This window comes from Glycine soja, chromosome 2 (genome assembly GCF_004193775.1).
Source record: "Glycine soja cultivar W05 chromosome 2, ASM419377v2, whole genome shotgun sequence".
Taxonomy (NCBI): Eukaryota; Viridiplantae; Streptophyta; class Magnoliopsida; order Fabales; family Fabaceae; genus Glycine; species Glycine soja.
The window spans coordinates 44,658,940-44,674,161 of record NC_041003.1 but is presented as its reverse complement, the minus strand read 5'-3'; the positions used below and the strand labels follow the sequence as shown (position 1 = coordinate 44,674,161).

At 31.3% G+C, this 15,222-nt stretch overlaps 1 protein-coding gene across 3 annotated transcripts; it reads left to right on the top strand.

The window, feature by feature from the left end:
* The first annotated feature begins 6,435 nt into the window (after window positions 1-6,435).
* Window positions 6,436-12,336, top strand: LOC114397328 (probable inactive receptor kinase At5g58300). 3 transcript variants are annotated; one of them, XM_028359398.1, is made up of 4 exons: window positions 6,436-6,792; window positions 7,883-7,988; window positions 8,278-9,623; window positions 11,368-12,336. In XM_028359398.1, exons 3-4 carry the CDS (start codon window positions 8,291-8,293, stop codon window positions 11,997-11,999), a joined length of 1,965 nt encoding a protein of 654 aa, XP_028215199.1. In that variant the 5' UTR covers window positions 6,436-6,792; window positions 7,883-7,988; window positions 8,278-8,290; the 3' UTR covers window positions 12,000-12,336. The 3 variants fall into 3 exon arrangements, with proteins under 3 accessions (XP_028215199.1, XP_028215196.1, XP_028215203.1); XM_028359395.1 differs by lacking the exon at window positions 7,883-7,988 and having other exon boundaries at window positions 6,437-6,792; XM_028359402.1 differs by lacking the exons at window positions 6,436-6,792; window positions 7,883-7,988 and adding an exon at window positions 6,829-7,368.
* Window positions 12,337-15,222: the final 2,886 nt, after the last annotated feature.

The window sequence follows — 15,222 nt, the reverse complement described above, 5'->3', positions numbered from 1 at the left end:
TGGTAGATTAGAAGACCAAATATTGACATAAATTGATGCAATGATACATAAGATACCAATCATAAGCTATGTGATAATCCAATTTCGATAATATTTTTTTAAGGATTAATTATGTTTTTAATCTATAAAATGGATAAACTTATTTTAGTCTCAAAACTAAGGTTATGATATAATCTGTGCATGTTAACTTCGACTGCATATTTAATTGAATTTATACTATTCATGAATACAAGAAAGCACAAAATTATATAATGAGGAATGCATAAAATAGTAAAAGGGACAAAAATCCTTTATAGGTGTTAACCCTCATGATTCTCCCCATGTCCTTCCTAGCTCCATGTATCTCTATTATGTTATCTTTCATAAGTTATTTTAATTAGTTTTTATTTTTTTTATTATTTAAAAAATTTATTTGATTGTTTGATAAATATATTTTTTTAATAGTTTTTTCATAGTTTCTAATAATTTTTTCAACACTCTTGAAATAACATCTTTTAAATCATTAGTTTCTAGTTTTTTTTATATTTTCTTCTTTTTTATCCTTAATGTATTTATAAAAAAATTATTTCATTTTAAAATAAATCTGGCTTTTATTGTCATTTAATATAAAATAATAGATCATAAATTTACTATAATTTATTTTATTTTTTATATTACATTCTTAATTTAATGATTATACTATTTATTTTATTAATTTAGTATTATAAATAAAGACATTGATAATAATAGAAGATACGTTTGTTGTTTTGTTATTATATTTTACATTTTTTATGTTATATTATTCATTTTAATTATTATACCACTTATAATATTTAATTTATCATTTAAACACTATATTTTGTGTATTATTTTTTAAATAATTTTATATTAAATAATTTATTTTAACTATTACACTAATTAACGTAATAAAAATATAATGTCTACTTAAGTATATTTTATATTATTTTAAATTTGATTAAAAATATTTTTAAAAATAATATAAGATTGATAATAAAATATTTAACATGAAAAAATATAACATAGAATATAAATATATCTATGTCTATTATTTTATATTTTTTAACTATTTTAACAGCAAGACTGAAATGGGGCACAAGGCTTTGTAAGACCAACACAATTGTGCTAGAAACGTGGCACAATTCAAAATTCAAATTTAGTATAATCGTGCTGAGATTTAGCATGGTCATGCTCCTTTACTAAACACACGCTGAGAAGTAGCATGATTTGTGTCTTTCATAAATGAAGTCTCCCCAAACTAAAGCAGAGTCATTTTGAGACTGAGCATAGTCGTGCTTCACTTGTAAGTGAAACGATGCAGATTGTAGATCATGCTAAAAGTGGTATGATCGTGCTTCTCAATTGGTCAAATTAAATCCTTTAACTAATTGACTTTAGCACGGTCATGTTAGATTGAGCACAACCAAGCTTGTTGACAAGAGCTTAATTTGCTTGAAATTCTTCAAATTTTTGCTTAATTCTACTTTTATTTTCTTATAAGCTTTAATTCCCTGCATAATCAGGAGAAAAGAGAGTTCTACCAACAAAGTATTAGGAAAATTGAGCCTTTTATGTCAAAAACTCCCTTCCTAACATGCCCAAAATATGGCTGATCAAAATGCACTATTGAAAATTTGCAATTTAGAAAGAAAAAAAAAACTCTTTTTTTCTTGTAGTTTGTGCTGATAAATAGTTTTCTCACAGACAACTTTAATTTACCAATCAAGCCCATTAATATAATATTTTCTGTGATTTATTCGTAGCATATACAAAACTTTCTACACGGTCAATGAATTTAATATATATATATATATATATTTCCTCTTTCATTATAGTGTGATGAAACTTTGAATCACAATCCACAACCTATAGAAAACTGGTTGCTATTCCGGCACGAGCCCCACAAATATTAATTAATGTAATAATGTACTTTTTGGCTAAAGTTGAGGCATGATGAAAGAGTTGGAGCTTTAAACTCAATAGGTTTCTCTATTATTGACCAAGTAGTTCCACTACTGGCTTCATTAAAATTTCAAACAAAGCTAGCACAAATTTTTTGTTGCAATGCATCTTCCATCATCATTATTTTGCTTGTTTTCCAAATGCATCACTTAATTCCATAAGATATTTTTCCATTTGATATCTCTTGTGATGTGTTCAATTTAGTCTTTTTTATTGTTTCACTAGTCACCTTAGGATGCGTTTGAATTTAGTGTTAAAATTACGTTAAACAAAAAAATTACGTGTTTCATGAATATAAATATTTAAAAATAATTATGTTGTAATTTTTATCTAAAAGTCTGTTAGAGTTGATCATTCAATTTTTTTTCAAACACAAGTTTAATCTTTGTTCGTTGTAACTCTATTTTTCCTCTAAAAAACACAAGGGTTATTCACTATTTCACTTAGTTGGTTGGTTCAAATTTTGTTCATTTCTTTTCTTCTGCACCCAATTCGAGTTTTTGTGTCCCCATGTGTGCATTGTTTAATTGATCTCTTTACCCATTTCTCAGTTATTATTAGGCTTAGAAGTTTATAGTTGATTTACGTGGGCATAAATAAACATATGAAGATCTAGATCCAAAAACTAGGTCGAAGTGGTTGGGCAAAATAAACAAAGAGAGTAGTTGGATGTAGATTTGTTTGTTTTGCTCTCCCACTCTCTCTCCTCATCTGTCACTTGTCATATCGCATGATGAAGTTGCTTGTGCTTCACTTACGTAGCACCACCAACTCTCCCATATAAAGGTAAATATATATAACATTGTCTTTTGTTAATATCACGGGACCACATATATATAAAATAGTACTACATTTTTAGTGACTCATTTCCTTTTTTCCATTTTGGAATTGTTTTATTCCTTTTAAAATGTTTTAATTGGCCTTGCTGTTAATCCATCATATTAATTTTGACCAATTTGATGATGAGATATGGCAAATTGTGAAAAAATGTCATTAAATGAATGTCTCTCATGTCAGTTAAAATTAATATCAGTAAAAAAATAATTTAATATAACAAAAATACTTTGAAAGATTAAAGTAAAACTTTTAAAATTAAAAAATTGAGGAAAACCTCTGTTATATATATATATATATGACTGAGTTTCAACATCTGACTTTACCCTATGTCATTCTGTCTTTAATAGTATTCAACAAACAAAAACAAATTATGCGACAAAATTTAAAAAGGATTTTGTTGAGATGCTAACTGATTTTGTTAAAATAATATGTTGACTTTGTTTTTTATGTTGACTCTCTTATTTTAAACATCGCACCGTTCTCTGCTTCTCGTTTTGATAGATTGTTGATTTATTTTGATGCAAACAAGTCTATCATAGTGAACTACTAAGGAATCTTCTGATGATATCTTTCTTTTTCTCTTCAACTTTTAAGATTATTGGTAGCTAATTTTTTAAAATCATATTTGTCCTTCCCTCTTTTTGTTTCAAAACCAAATTCTCAACAATGTCTTAATGCAGTATTCATTTACATTAAAATTAATGGACTATATTTTCATATGAGTACGTTAATCTTTCAGAAGAGAGAAATATAATTTTAGAAATAAAAGGAGAAGATTGTGTGGTGTAAGTATCTTTCAGGGAAAAGAAATGTAATTTATTTTATTGTTATTATAAATATCAATTTGTTTTATACGTTCTCTTTTAATTTACGAAATAATTTGCAATAATTAATATCATGCAATGTAAATACTCTTTACAGGGAAAAAATATATTGTTTCCATATAAAAAGTACATTTTTGTCACCAGACTTAGAAACTAAAGTATAGTAAAATGCTAAGAAGAAAAATCATGTAATATATATCCAATTTAGTAAATGAGCGTGGCAGAAAGAAAAAATGAGAAGAAAACGTACTAAACAAGTAAAAAAAATGGAATGTGTTAATGAGAATGACATGCAGTGTAGTGAATGAATGATTCAATTAAATGTGATGCCTCTCCATGCATGTGAGGTATCAACAATTTCGAGGTCTCTCATAAAGACATCTACCGGCCTTAGTTTACCATTCAAACAAGAGTAGGGAATGAAGGGAACAAATATAAGATGGAAAGGAAGAGGGAGAAGAAGGAAAAGAAAGCAAAGTTGAACTTTTTATAATAATAGTGTAATAACATGTGCACAGGTTTAAAGTTTATAATTTATAATTTCTTATGTTATTATAATTTTTAATATCTTATATATATATATATATATATATATATATATATATATATACACACGGACATGTGTATATGTGTTTTTGAAGTGATATTTATCCATTTGACAAAATATTCTTTTATGATATATAATAGAAATAGAATAGATAATAGATTTCTATTTTCTTTTTAATTTATAACCCACCTCTCTAAAGGAATTAACACTATATATATAGATGGGTGGAGAGGAGAAATGATCTTTATACATAATTTTTCTTCATCTCTTTACTTATGTTAATAATTAGTGAGAAATAATTTTTATTTTTTTCTTATTTCTATTCATTTAAAATTGAATCTATATTTTTGTTATAGTATACTATTACAACCAAAATGGTTTATTTAAAAAGATATTTTTGTAATAGTAAAAAAGAGTTGTATTATTTATGTTACGACTCATATAATATTTTTCTGTCAAAATAAAAAAAAAACTCATAATATTTTGTTCAATAACATTTTCTGTATTTATTTTTCTTCTTGGTGTCATTTATATTATGTTGCATGCTTCTCTTTCTTTTTTCTATTTGTCTCTAACTATACTCCTTTTGATCTTTTGTGTATGATCCAATTAATTAATTCATTATAATTGAGAAAATTAGTTAATGTATTTAGTAGCATTAAAGTTGTCCTACCAATTAAGAAAGTTCATTATAATATTCTGTTCATGGTTAAAGGCCTACCAATGTGATTTCAACTTTTCTTACCAACAATGGCAAATTGATCCAGGAATTTGTTTATCAATTAATTGATTTGGGGATGTTTAAGGTATACTTTGAATGGGCTAAAGAGATCGAATCTTTGCATATGCAAACTGTTGTTGTATAGGCTAACAGAGTTATTTCTTGTGCCCGGGTGTTTTTAGATTATAGCTTGGATTATGTACTCTGTTTTTGGCCAGAGAGCTGCTATTTCACTGGCTGTTGCCCTGTTCGGTCATGTTGTAAATGATTTCTGCACTTCTCGTGCTTTCAATATTATTTGTCTATTGCTGGTAAAAAAAAAAGAATTAAAGTTGTCCTGAATTTATATATATATATATATATATATATATATGTTAAAATTACTCTCAATATTAATAAGGCATACTTTTATTTTTAATTTTTTTTAGTTTTAATTATTTTAATCTCTTTCATTATTAATATATTTATTGTTTCAATTTTTTTATTAGCTATTGCCTATGCACATAAATAGTCAAAGTAAGTTCCCAAAATGTTCTTTACACAATAGCAAGTTAGACTACTAGAGAGTTTAATACACTATTGCATTCCACTTATTATATATTGAACTTGAAAAAATGACTTATAGTTAAGGGTATTTTTATAAAAAAATAATTAATTTAAAAAAATATTTTAGATTGAATCTTGTCAAAAAAAATCTAATTCTAAATTGAGTCTTAATAGGAACAAAGGAATATAAATTTATTGGTAACCATATTTTATAAGTATAAAATGCTTATCATTATTGTCTATAACTAATCTCTATCAACTTTCTTTTTTTACATGACTTAAACTTTAAATAAACTTTATTTAAGATGTGCAAGTTAAGTTCTACACAAATCAACATATTCTTGATTCTCCAATTATATAATTTTTTGTAAGAAAAAAAGTAGGTAAACAAAACATGGAGTGGGAGAGGAAAACCATTAAAATTACTTTCTTTCCCTATCATGTGAACTTGCTCTTTCTTTTATAGTATTTTTTATCTTGGGAGTTTAAGCGTGGGTTTGGATAAATATGATAAAATTAATTTTCAATGAAATTAATGTTGTAAAATTGATGTTGAAGTAATATGATTTATATTTGAATATTTTTAATTAAAAATTAAGAAAAAATAAAATTTAATATAAAATTTAGGATTTAAAATAAAAACTATTCAAAATTATTTCGATGCAAAATTATTTCTAAATTTAAAAATAATTCTAAATTCTTTTACGTAAAATTAAATATGTAAAAATTTAACTAAAATAAATTTTAGAGTAAAAATCAATTTTCTAATGACAAATTAAACATAAACATGCACTTTGAAGTTATCACACAGTATCACAGTCCTAGTAGCACGTGTGCATTGTTCTCTGACTTTTCACTCTCTCTCTGGTTTAGTCAAGAAGCAAGAAAAGAGGTCACTGTGTATTATGCATTGCTCTGCTGTCCACTCCATTCTTTAACCCTTTGCTACCTTTTTGTTTCCTCTTTGGCTCTTTTCTTTTATTATAATTATTATTATTATTATTATTATTATTATCTCCAACTTCGACAATAAAGAAAAAGAGCTCACTTTCCTGAATCTTGAGCCTTTCTTACTTTAATTTTGAACTCCTTAATGAAGCATGTGCTTTCACTCCTCAACCCACCCGAAAATGCCCTTCAATTTCATGCAATTTCTTTTGGCTGTTGAGCTTCCATGCTCCAATCTAAAGCTACACAGATATAGATTCTCCATGCTTTGTTAAGAAGTACTTGAGAATTTGAAGCACAGTTAAAGCACCAACTTGCTTAGCTTCTTCACCGAGAATGCATCTTGGCCTGTGGTTTAAAGCTCTGAGCTGTTCCATGAATCCTCGTGCTTCATCTTTGCTTCCTTTCGGGTGATTACTCATTGAAAAATCTTACCTTTACTTGTTCCTGCATGCCAACTTGTGCTTGTAACTTAGCTTGCAGATCTGGGGTGTTTTGTTTCAGTGGTTTTCATTAATGCTTGCTTTTGGGTTTGAAACTCCCAAAAGGGTTCCACATTGTGGGTTTGGTTTCCAAGGATGTGCTTCAAAGGGGACTTTGGGGTTTCTTTCTGGTGCTAGTGTTTGGTGTTTTTCCTCTTGATGTGAAGTGCTGCTTCTTAATGATTGGAACAATTGGGGTGTTTTGTTTTTATTTTATGAAAGATGATTTGATGAAAGTTTAGTTGTCGAACAACTTTGACCTTCCTAATACATTAAATGTGGTATGTGAACGAAATTTGGGTTCTTAACTCATTCATTCTAATCAATGTAGAAATTCTGGTAGTTACTATTTCGTGTAGGAAAAAATCAGGAAGGAAGCTTACATTTGTTTCTGGTTGGCAAGCAAATGTGTTTCTAAGAATTAACTGCAGAAATGTTAGTTCAAGTCATAAAGTCACAAGAAAGCTAAACTACCTACTCCAACGACTTAATTTGACAGTTAAGGTTGTTTGTAGTTCTTTTACTTTCCTCTTCATCTGAAATCTTAGGATTCTTTTTCTTCTTGTGTTCATCGTCTTGGCTTTGTACTTGGACCTTTTATAGAAAAGCTTCTGTCTCTCAAAAATGGTTAATGTTTCAGCCAGTTGACTAATAACTTATGCTGGCATATTAAAGAGGAATTAGTCATTTGATGGACCAAACATTTTCCTTTTCCTTTCCCTTTCTGACCAAGCTGTGCCGTCTTAGCATAAACCTTTTGATAGTCATCTTCTTCACTGCTTATTTCTCTTTCTAATTGATTTGCAGCCATGATTTAGGTATGGACATAGTTAGTTTCAACTGTAACCTGAATATTCTCCCTGTTGGTATAGTTGTCATTTGATATATTTTAATCTCCACTTGTTGAAAACTGAAAATGATGCAATTGTTTTCATTCAACTTCATGTAATATATTTTTTTATTTTATTTTGTCACTTATCCTCTTAGTTACTCTAAACAAGGATTGTGATTGATGTAGATAACCTGCTCCAAGAGGCATGTTTTCATTAGATTCCTGTTGTTCTGTTGTCGGTAATTGTCACTCTGCAAAGTTGAAGCTACATGAGGCATTTTTAAAACATTAAGTATGTTTCTGTATATTAAATATTTTTTTTACCTCAAAAAGTTTATTCCTCCATTATATCTTTGATGGTAATGAAAATCTTACCGTAAGCAATAAGAGATTGCAAAAAAATTTCAGGGCTTGCAACTGCCTATATGTTTCTTGGATGATTCAGATGTGCCTTTTATAAACTAGAATTATTCTACAAATACCTTTAGAAATGTTGTCATTATAATTGATATAGTGCTTAGTGCTTGCTTTGTCATGCTACTGTATTCTCACTTTGATTTGTGCCCATGGTGCTAATCCAGGAAAATATGAAGGATGGCAGAGGTTACTTTGAATTCAAGTGTCAATATCTTATACCATACAACCAAAAAAATATCCATGAAGTTCTACTCCTCCCAAGTGCATCGTTTCCTTTTCATCATTGTTATTCTTTTCCCCCTGGCTATTGCTGACTTAAGTTCTGACAAGCAAGCCCTTCTGGATTTTGCTGCTGCTGTCCCCCATCGCCGTAACCTTAAGTGGAATCCAGCTACCCCAATCTGTTCATCTTGGGTAGGCATCACTTGCAATCCAAATGGCACTCGTGTTGTTTCTGTCCGGCTCCCTGGAATTGGACTAGTTGGCACCATCCCTGCCAATACACTTGGCAAGATTGACTCACTCAGAAATATCAGCCTCCGAGCCAACTTACTCAGTGGAAGTCTTCCTCCTGATATTACGTCTCTTCCTTCTCTACAATATCTCTACCTTCAGCATAATAACCTTTCTGGTAGCGTACCTACCTCGTTGTCCACCCGCCTCAATGTACTTGATTTGTCATACAATTCCTTCAGTGGTGCTATTCCAAAGACATTACAAAACATAACACAACTAATTAAGTTGAACCTCCAGAACAACTCCCTATCTGGACAGATACCAAATCTCAATGTCACTAAGCTCAGGCACTTGAATTTAAGCTACAACCATTTGAATGGCTCTATCCCTGATGCTCTTCAGATTTTCCCGAATTCTTCCTTTGAGGGTAACTCTCTATGTGGATTACCTCTAAAGTCATGCTCTGTAGTCTCCTCTACACCTCCATCAACTCCTGTCTCACCATCCACTCCTGCAAGACACAGCTCCAAAAGTAAACTGAGTAAGGCAGCTATCATTGCAATTGCAGTTGGTGGGGGTGTGCTATTGCTTTTAGTAGCTCTCATCATTGTTCTTTGCTGTTTAAAGAAAAAAGATGATAGAAGCCCCAGCGTAACTAAAGGCAAGGGTCCTAGTGGTGGGAGAAGTGAGAAGCCGAAAGAAGAGTTTGGAAGTGGGGTGCAAGAACCTGAGAAAAACAAGTTGGTTTTCTTTGAGGGCAGTTCTTATAATTTTGACCTTGAGGATTTGCTGAGAGCTTCAGCTGAAGTTCTTGGAAAGGGTAGTTATGGTACTGCGTATAAGGCTATATTGGAGGAGTCAACAACAGTTGTGGTGAAAAGGTTGAAGGAAGTTGTGGTAGGCAAAAGGGAATTTGAACAGCAGATGGAAATTGTGGGAAGGGTTGGACATCACCCAAATGTTGTGCCCCTTCGTGCTTATTATTATTCTAAGGACGAGAAGCTCTTGGTTTATGACTACATCCCAAGTGGCAATCTATCTACCCTCTTGCATGGTATGCATTTCTGTTTCTCCTAGTTTCAGTTAAGTCTTTAAAACTTGTTTTTGTTTTCTGTTATTCTATATTTGAGATTATACATATTATGCATGAGCTTTTATGTATACATCGTGTTGAACATGATGATCTTTGATTAGGACAGGGTCTACTATTGTTAAATAAATGTAACAAAAAAATAAAATAATAGGGGTATCAATGTCTGACATCTCCAATGAATTTTAAGTGAAGAATTGGGAAAAAAATTGCACCAAGAAATAAATAATGACGATCATAAAGCAATATGATGCATGAAGCTACTTTGGACTATTTAAGTGATTTATAAAGAATGGTAATTACTCTTTTACCAATTCCTTGCTTTGAAAATTATTTCGAGAAGCGCTTGATTATAATGAATAATTATTTTAGCTTATGGTTAGACATTGGAGGATGTACACTTCAAGCAGGGACGGAACTAGAAAAGTTTGAGGGGGGCGAAAAATTAAAGTGTTGATTTTTTGTCACCCACAAATTTCAAACTCCTACTTGACAACCTTATTTCCTCTCTATCTCTCTCTTCCTATCCTATCAAATCATATCACTTATTATACTTATATTTTCATCACTTCTCTCTCAACGTCTCAACTAGCTTTGGTTGTCAAAAAATCTTTTTTCCAAAAATAACACATGAACCAACAATGATTCATAATTAAAATTAATTCTTATATAAATTAAATTAATTTATCTATCAACTAAATTTTTTTTAAAACCTAACATATAAATGAGAAAATCTTTTTAAATGCAATTAATATAATTGAAACTTTGCCAAAATAATTGCACGATTAAAAGAAATTAATGTATAATTTCTAAAATTATATAGTAGATAAAATGATTTGTGTTGCTATAATTAATGTAAGAAAATAAAATACTTTATATAGCAATTAACATAAAAGAAAATAGTTATAGACATAATTAATATATTCGAACAATAAAAAGCAACTGTAGCAATATCAGCATATACTCTATCTATCTAATGTATAGTTTTATTAATTAACCCAAATATGATTTAATTAAAAATGCCACATGTCCTATATATAAAATAAAACCTGGTTCCGTCCCTGACTACAAGCTATACATATTATTATGTAAATATACTTTTCGTCTGTTATATTTAGATTAAATTCATGCTCTCTTCATTGCATTGGGTCTCTCCATTTGAAGTTATCTGTTTTCGGGAGATGACTGACCTTATAAGTAAAGTGTGTCAAGTTTTGACTAATTTTATACTGAAATTGGTACATACATCATTAACCACTAGTTAAGTGATAGACATTAGACACCAATTGATAAGAGTAATAAAAGACAATACTGAACACAAAAATTGTACATAATAGAGCAATACACTTCCGTTCCCAGAGATAAAAGTCTCCTACATAGTATTCTGTGCCATCTTCCAAACCCACTTAGGTCTTTGTTCCCATTGTTGTGTTGCCTGCTACTGAAACTGCACAATGTAGTCTGTCATAATCATCATGTATAATGTGTTATCTGCTTTGCATCCTTACAATGGATTTCTTGTTACTGCAATGAAAGCTGTAAAATATTACCATATTAGAAGGAAATGGAATTTGATATCACATGTTGGGATTATTCTAATGTTTGAAGTCCTTCTGGATAATCTCATTCCTACCTGTTGATGTAGTTTACCTTCTTATGGGTATATATGCTCCTGAGTCAGCTAAATCAGATCCGAATTTGATTACAGGTAACAGGGCAAGTGGAAGGACTCCATTAGATTGGAATTCCCGAATAAAAATCTCTGTTGGAATTGCCAGAGGAATTGCTCACATACATTCTGTTGGCGGTCCAAAATTCACGCACGGAAATGTCAAATCCTCGAATGTCCTCCTCAACCATGATAATGATGGCTGCATTTCTGATTTTGGCCTGACCCCGCTTATGAATGTTCCTGCAACCCCTTCTAGAGCCGCAGGTTATCGCGCTCCTGAGGTGATTGAAACCCGAAAGCACACCCATAAATCAGATGTGTACAGTTTCGGAATCCTCCTTCTAGAAATGCTTACTGGGAAGGCACCACAACAGTCTCCAGGACGCGATGACATGGTTGATCTCCCAAGGTGGGTCCAGTCTGTTGTTAGGGAAGAGTGGACGGCTGAGGTTTTCGATGTGGAGCTAATGAGGTACCAAAACATTGAAGAGGAAATGGTGCAAATGTTGCAAATTGCCATGGCCTGTGTGGCAAAGGTTCCAGATATGAGGCCTAGCATGGATGAAGTAGTGAGAATGATTGAAGAGATCCGGCTATCTGACTCAGAAAACCGGCCATCTTCAGAAGAGAATAGATCCAAGGAGGAATCAGCTGCTCAAACTCCATAATTAACTCCTGCCTTTTCCTTGTGTTCCAAGCAAATTGATTTCTTGAACCTTTTTTTTTTTTTTTTCAGTTAGCAACATTCAGTGGTATATAAGAGTGCATGAAACAGTTCTCACAGATGGAATTACTTCTGTTATTTTATTCCTTAGGAAGGTTTATTTTCATTAATTCTTCTTTATTAACGTTGTGATTCAATTGATGATCTTCATTCAAGAACAATCTATCCCCTTCAGTTATTGTTCTGCTGGTTGTGTTAGCACTTAGCAATGTGTACTTCTAAATCAACAGATCATGCCATGGTTGGGTAATGATATGATAAATAATACCTTCTCTTCTGTCTTTTGGTCTTTCAATGACAATGTGGTGATACGTTAATATGTGCTTTAAAAGCATATGATGTATATGGATAACGTGAGAGGTTAAAATTCTTTGTTGATAGTCATGGATGGCCTAAAATTGCATAACATGGGGTCAAGTAGGTAATCAGCCTACGATTGACACAAAGATTGGTTATTTTTCACAAAATTTTGTCATATTTCATATATTTGACACAAATTTCATATGCATCCCCAAAAAGTCAACTGTATATGCTCTTGTTGAGGAATTGGTTCATGGTCAGAATTGATATAACTAATCACTTTAGTAGCTTTTTCCTTGAATATATATATATATATATATATATATATATATATATATATATATATATATATATATATATATATATATATCACATCACCCCAAAATAAATTTCATTTAACATCAATTTTCTCGAACGCTCATCCAAAGCAAAGATCCCATGCAGTTTGAAAATGCAGTGCACATCAGAATATGGTTCAAGCCCTTGGAAATAACCTGCCTCGTGCCCTCGTCTTCAAAGACATCAGAAATAGCTTCGAGGCGCAGAAAATCAGCCTCAAGTGCATCATCATCTGCATGTTGTGTACGCATTTCAAGCAGAAAATCAGAAATGGAACGTACAAGTAGCAGAAGAATGCTGCAAGTGGAGCCAACTTGAAGCTCGGCAAAATGACGTAAGCGGGGTCCTTTTAAAAACTATTTTCTGTAGAGGGTCTGTTTTTGTTAGGATTCCACCACTTGGACTGGTGGAACATGCATGCATGGTTTTCACCACTTGGACTAGCGAGATATTCATGCCATCCAGCCCATCCATCCATGCATCCACCATCCATGGTTGGTTCTGCAAGTTTGACCGGCGAGATCCTTGCGCTGGGTTGTGGGCCACTGGTTCCGCTAGTTAGGATAGCGGGATGCTTGTAGTTTTTGCAGTCTATTATTGAAACCTATAGGTTGAAAACAAATGATAGAGGCTCAAACACCTAGAATGCAATGTTATAAACATTTGGCTATTATTAAAAAAAAAGCAATCGGGTTTAATGTTGCATGAAAAGAAATAATTTCATTTCAAACAGTTTTAAAAATTTTATAAGAATTTGGAGTTTGATACTTAGTTAATTTGGATAGAGAAAACTAAAGGGGGATAGGAGACACCGAAAGGCATGCCTTTCTCCGTGTGGGGCTGAATCAGAAACTGACATGGAAAATGGTTTGGAAAATGCATGCCTTTTTGTTAAATTGTGGAGCAATCGAATAAAAGAGTGTGGTTAGATAAGTTGGTTTTTTAGTTTGGGAGGTGCCATGTTGTTCAAACAAATTAAGTCTTAGACTAACTCAAACACTTTCAAATTATATTTATTCTAATTTTCTCTATTAGTTCCAATGCGTAACTTGTGTATTTTTCGATACTACTCTCCTTCAAGTTCAGCTGTGTTGGTCTATTTATTGGTCCCATTGTGACTTGGTTACTGTCTTAGCTTCAGACCATTGTTTAGTTGTAGTGGTTTTCTTTTGTTGCCTTGCTTATTCTTCGTAGGATAAAGATAATGATCTATGGATCCTATGCTATTAGACACCTTAAGAGAGAAAAGAAAGAAGTGTAAATATGATTTGATAAGAAGAGAGATAGAAATAGAGAAAAATAATGTGAAATAGGTGTTTATTATGATATATGAGTATCCATGTATCATTACTGTTCTTCGTATTTGAGTTTATTTTTAAGTTGTCTCTCAAAAGTCACAAATATGTTTTTTTTTAATTTATTAGTGTTTCTTAAGTTTTAGAGAGAAAATATTTTTTCCTTCTTTTTCTTTTTCTGTTTTGTTGAATCCCTACTAGCTATTAAGTCATTGGATTTTAATATCATGTTGAATTGTGGAGTACAAGTCCAATAAAAAAAATGGTTGGGACTTGGTAGTGTTTAAGTTTGGGAAGTATCATGTTGTCTAAAAAGAGACTTTCCAAAAATAAAAACTATTCCTTTCACACTCTTTCCTATTTGGCCAACAATTCATAATTTAACACTTTTTGACCAAAATGTTAAGAAATTGTGGGTATGACTATCTCAATTACACGTCTTACTAACAACTTTACCATTTGTTAGCAGGAACCTACCTTGTTTTTCTCTTCTTTTTTTGTTTATTTTTGTAGGTATTACTAGTGTAAACATAGCCTACTTTTAATTATTACATGTTTGCATACAAATTTCCAGTGCTGGTGTTGTCTTCTAATTGAGAACTAAAATGATTTATAACCCATTAGCTAGAAGTGCATGCTGGCCTTGTTTAGCAAGACCAATCAGAATGATCAAGTTGTAGCTAGGTTGTTCCTCATTGTCATTGCCTTCACTAATTATCAACATTACATTCAAAATTAAAGTTCCAAGTACATAGCCAAACAATAAACGGGAACACAGCAACCTGGGATTAATTGCTAGCACTAAGTGAATAGAAACAAATTAAAATATTAAATAAATGAGTGCAGTCAACAGTGGCGGCCCGCGGCTAAGAGGAGATCAAGAAAGCAGATCATGAACTTATCTGTAATGCATGATCATGTGACCTTTTGAGTATTCTAAATAGTATATTTACCAATCAGAAAAGCCACAATCACCGTACTCTTGGAAGGTTAGTAGATTATATAATGTCCTTTTGTTATACAAAGATTTCAATGCTTCTTTTTTGTTTTCACTTATGCAATTAAAGAATGTTGACTGTAACTTCTGCTTTATGCATTGCATTACTGATATATTTTTTAGAAAAAAAAATGACCTTGTTTTTGTTCTCTTTTTGGGGGTGGTGCTTTAGTTTTTTTATCCGCAAGTGTTAATTTTTTAGAAATGTTAGTTGGGAATTTCAAACTCGCAATTTC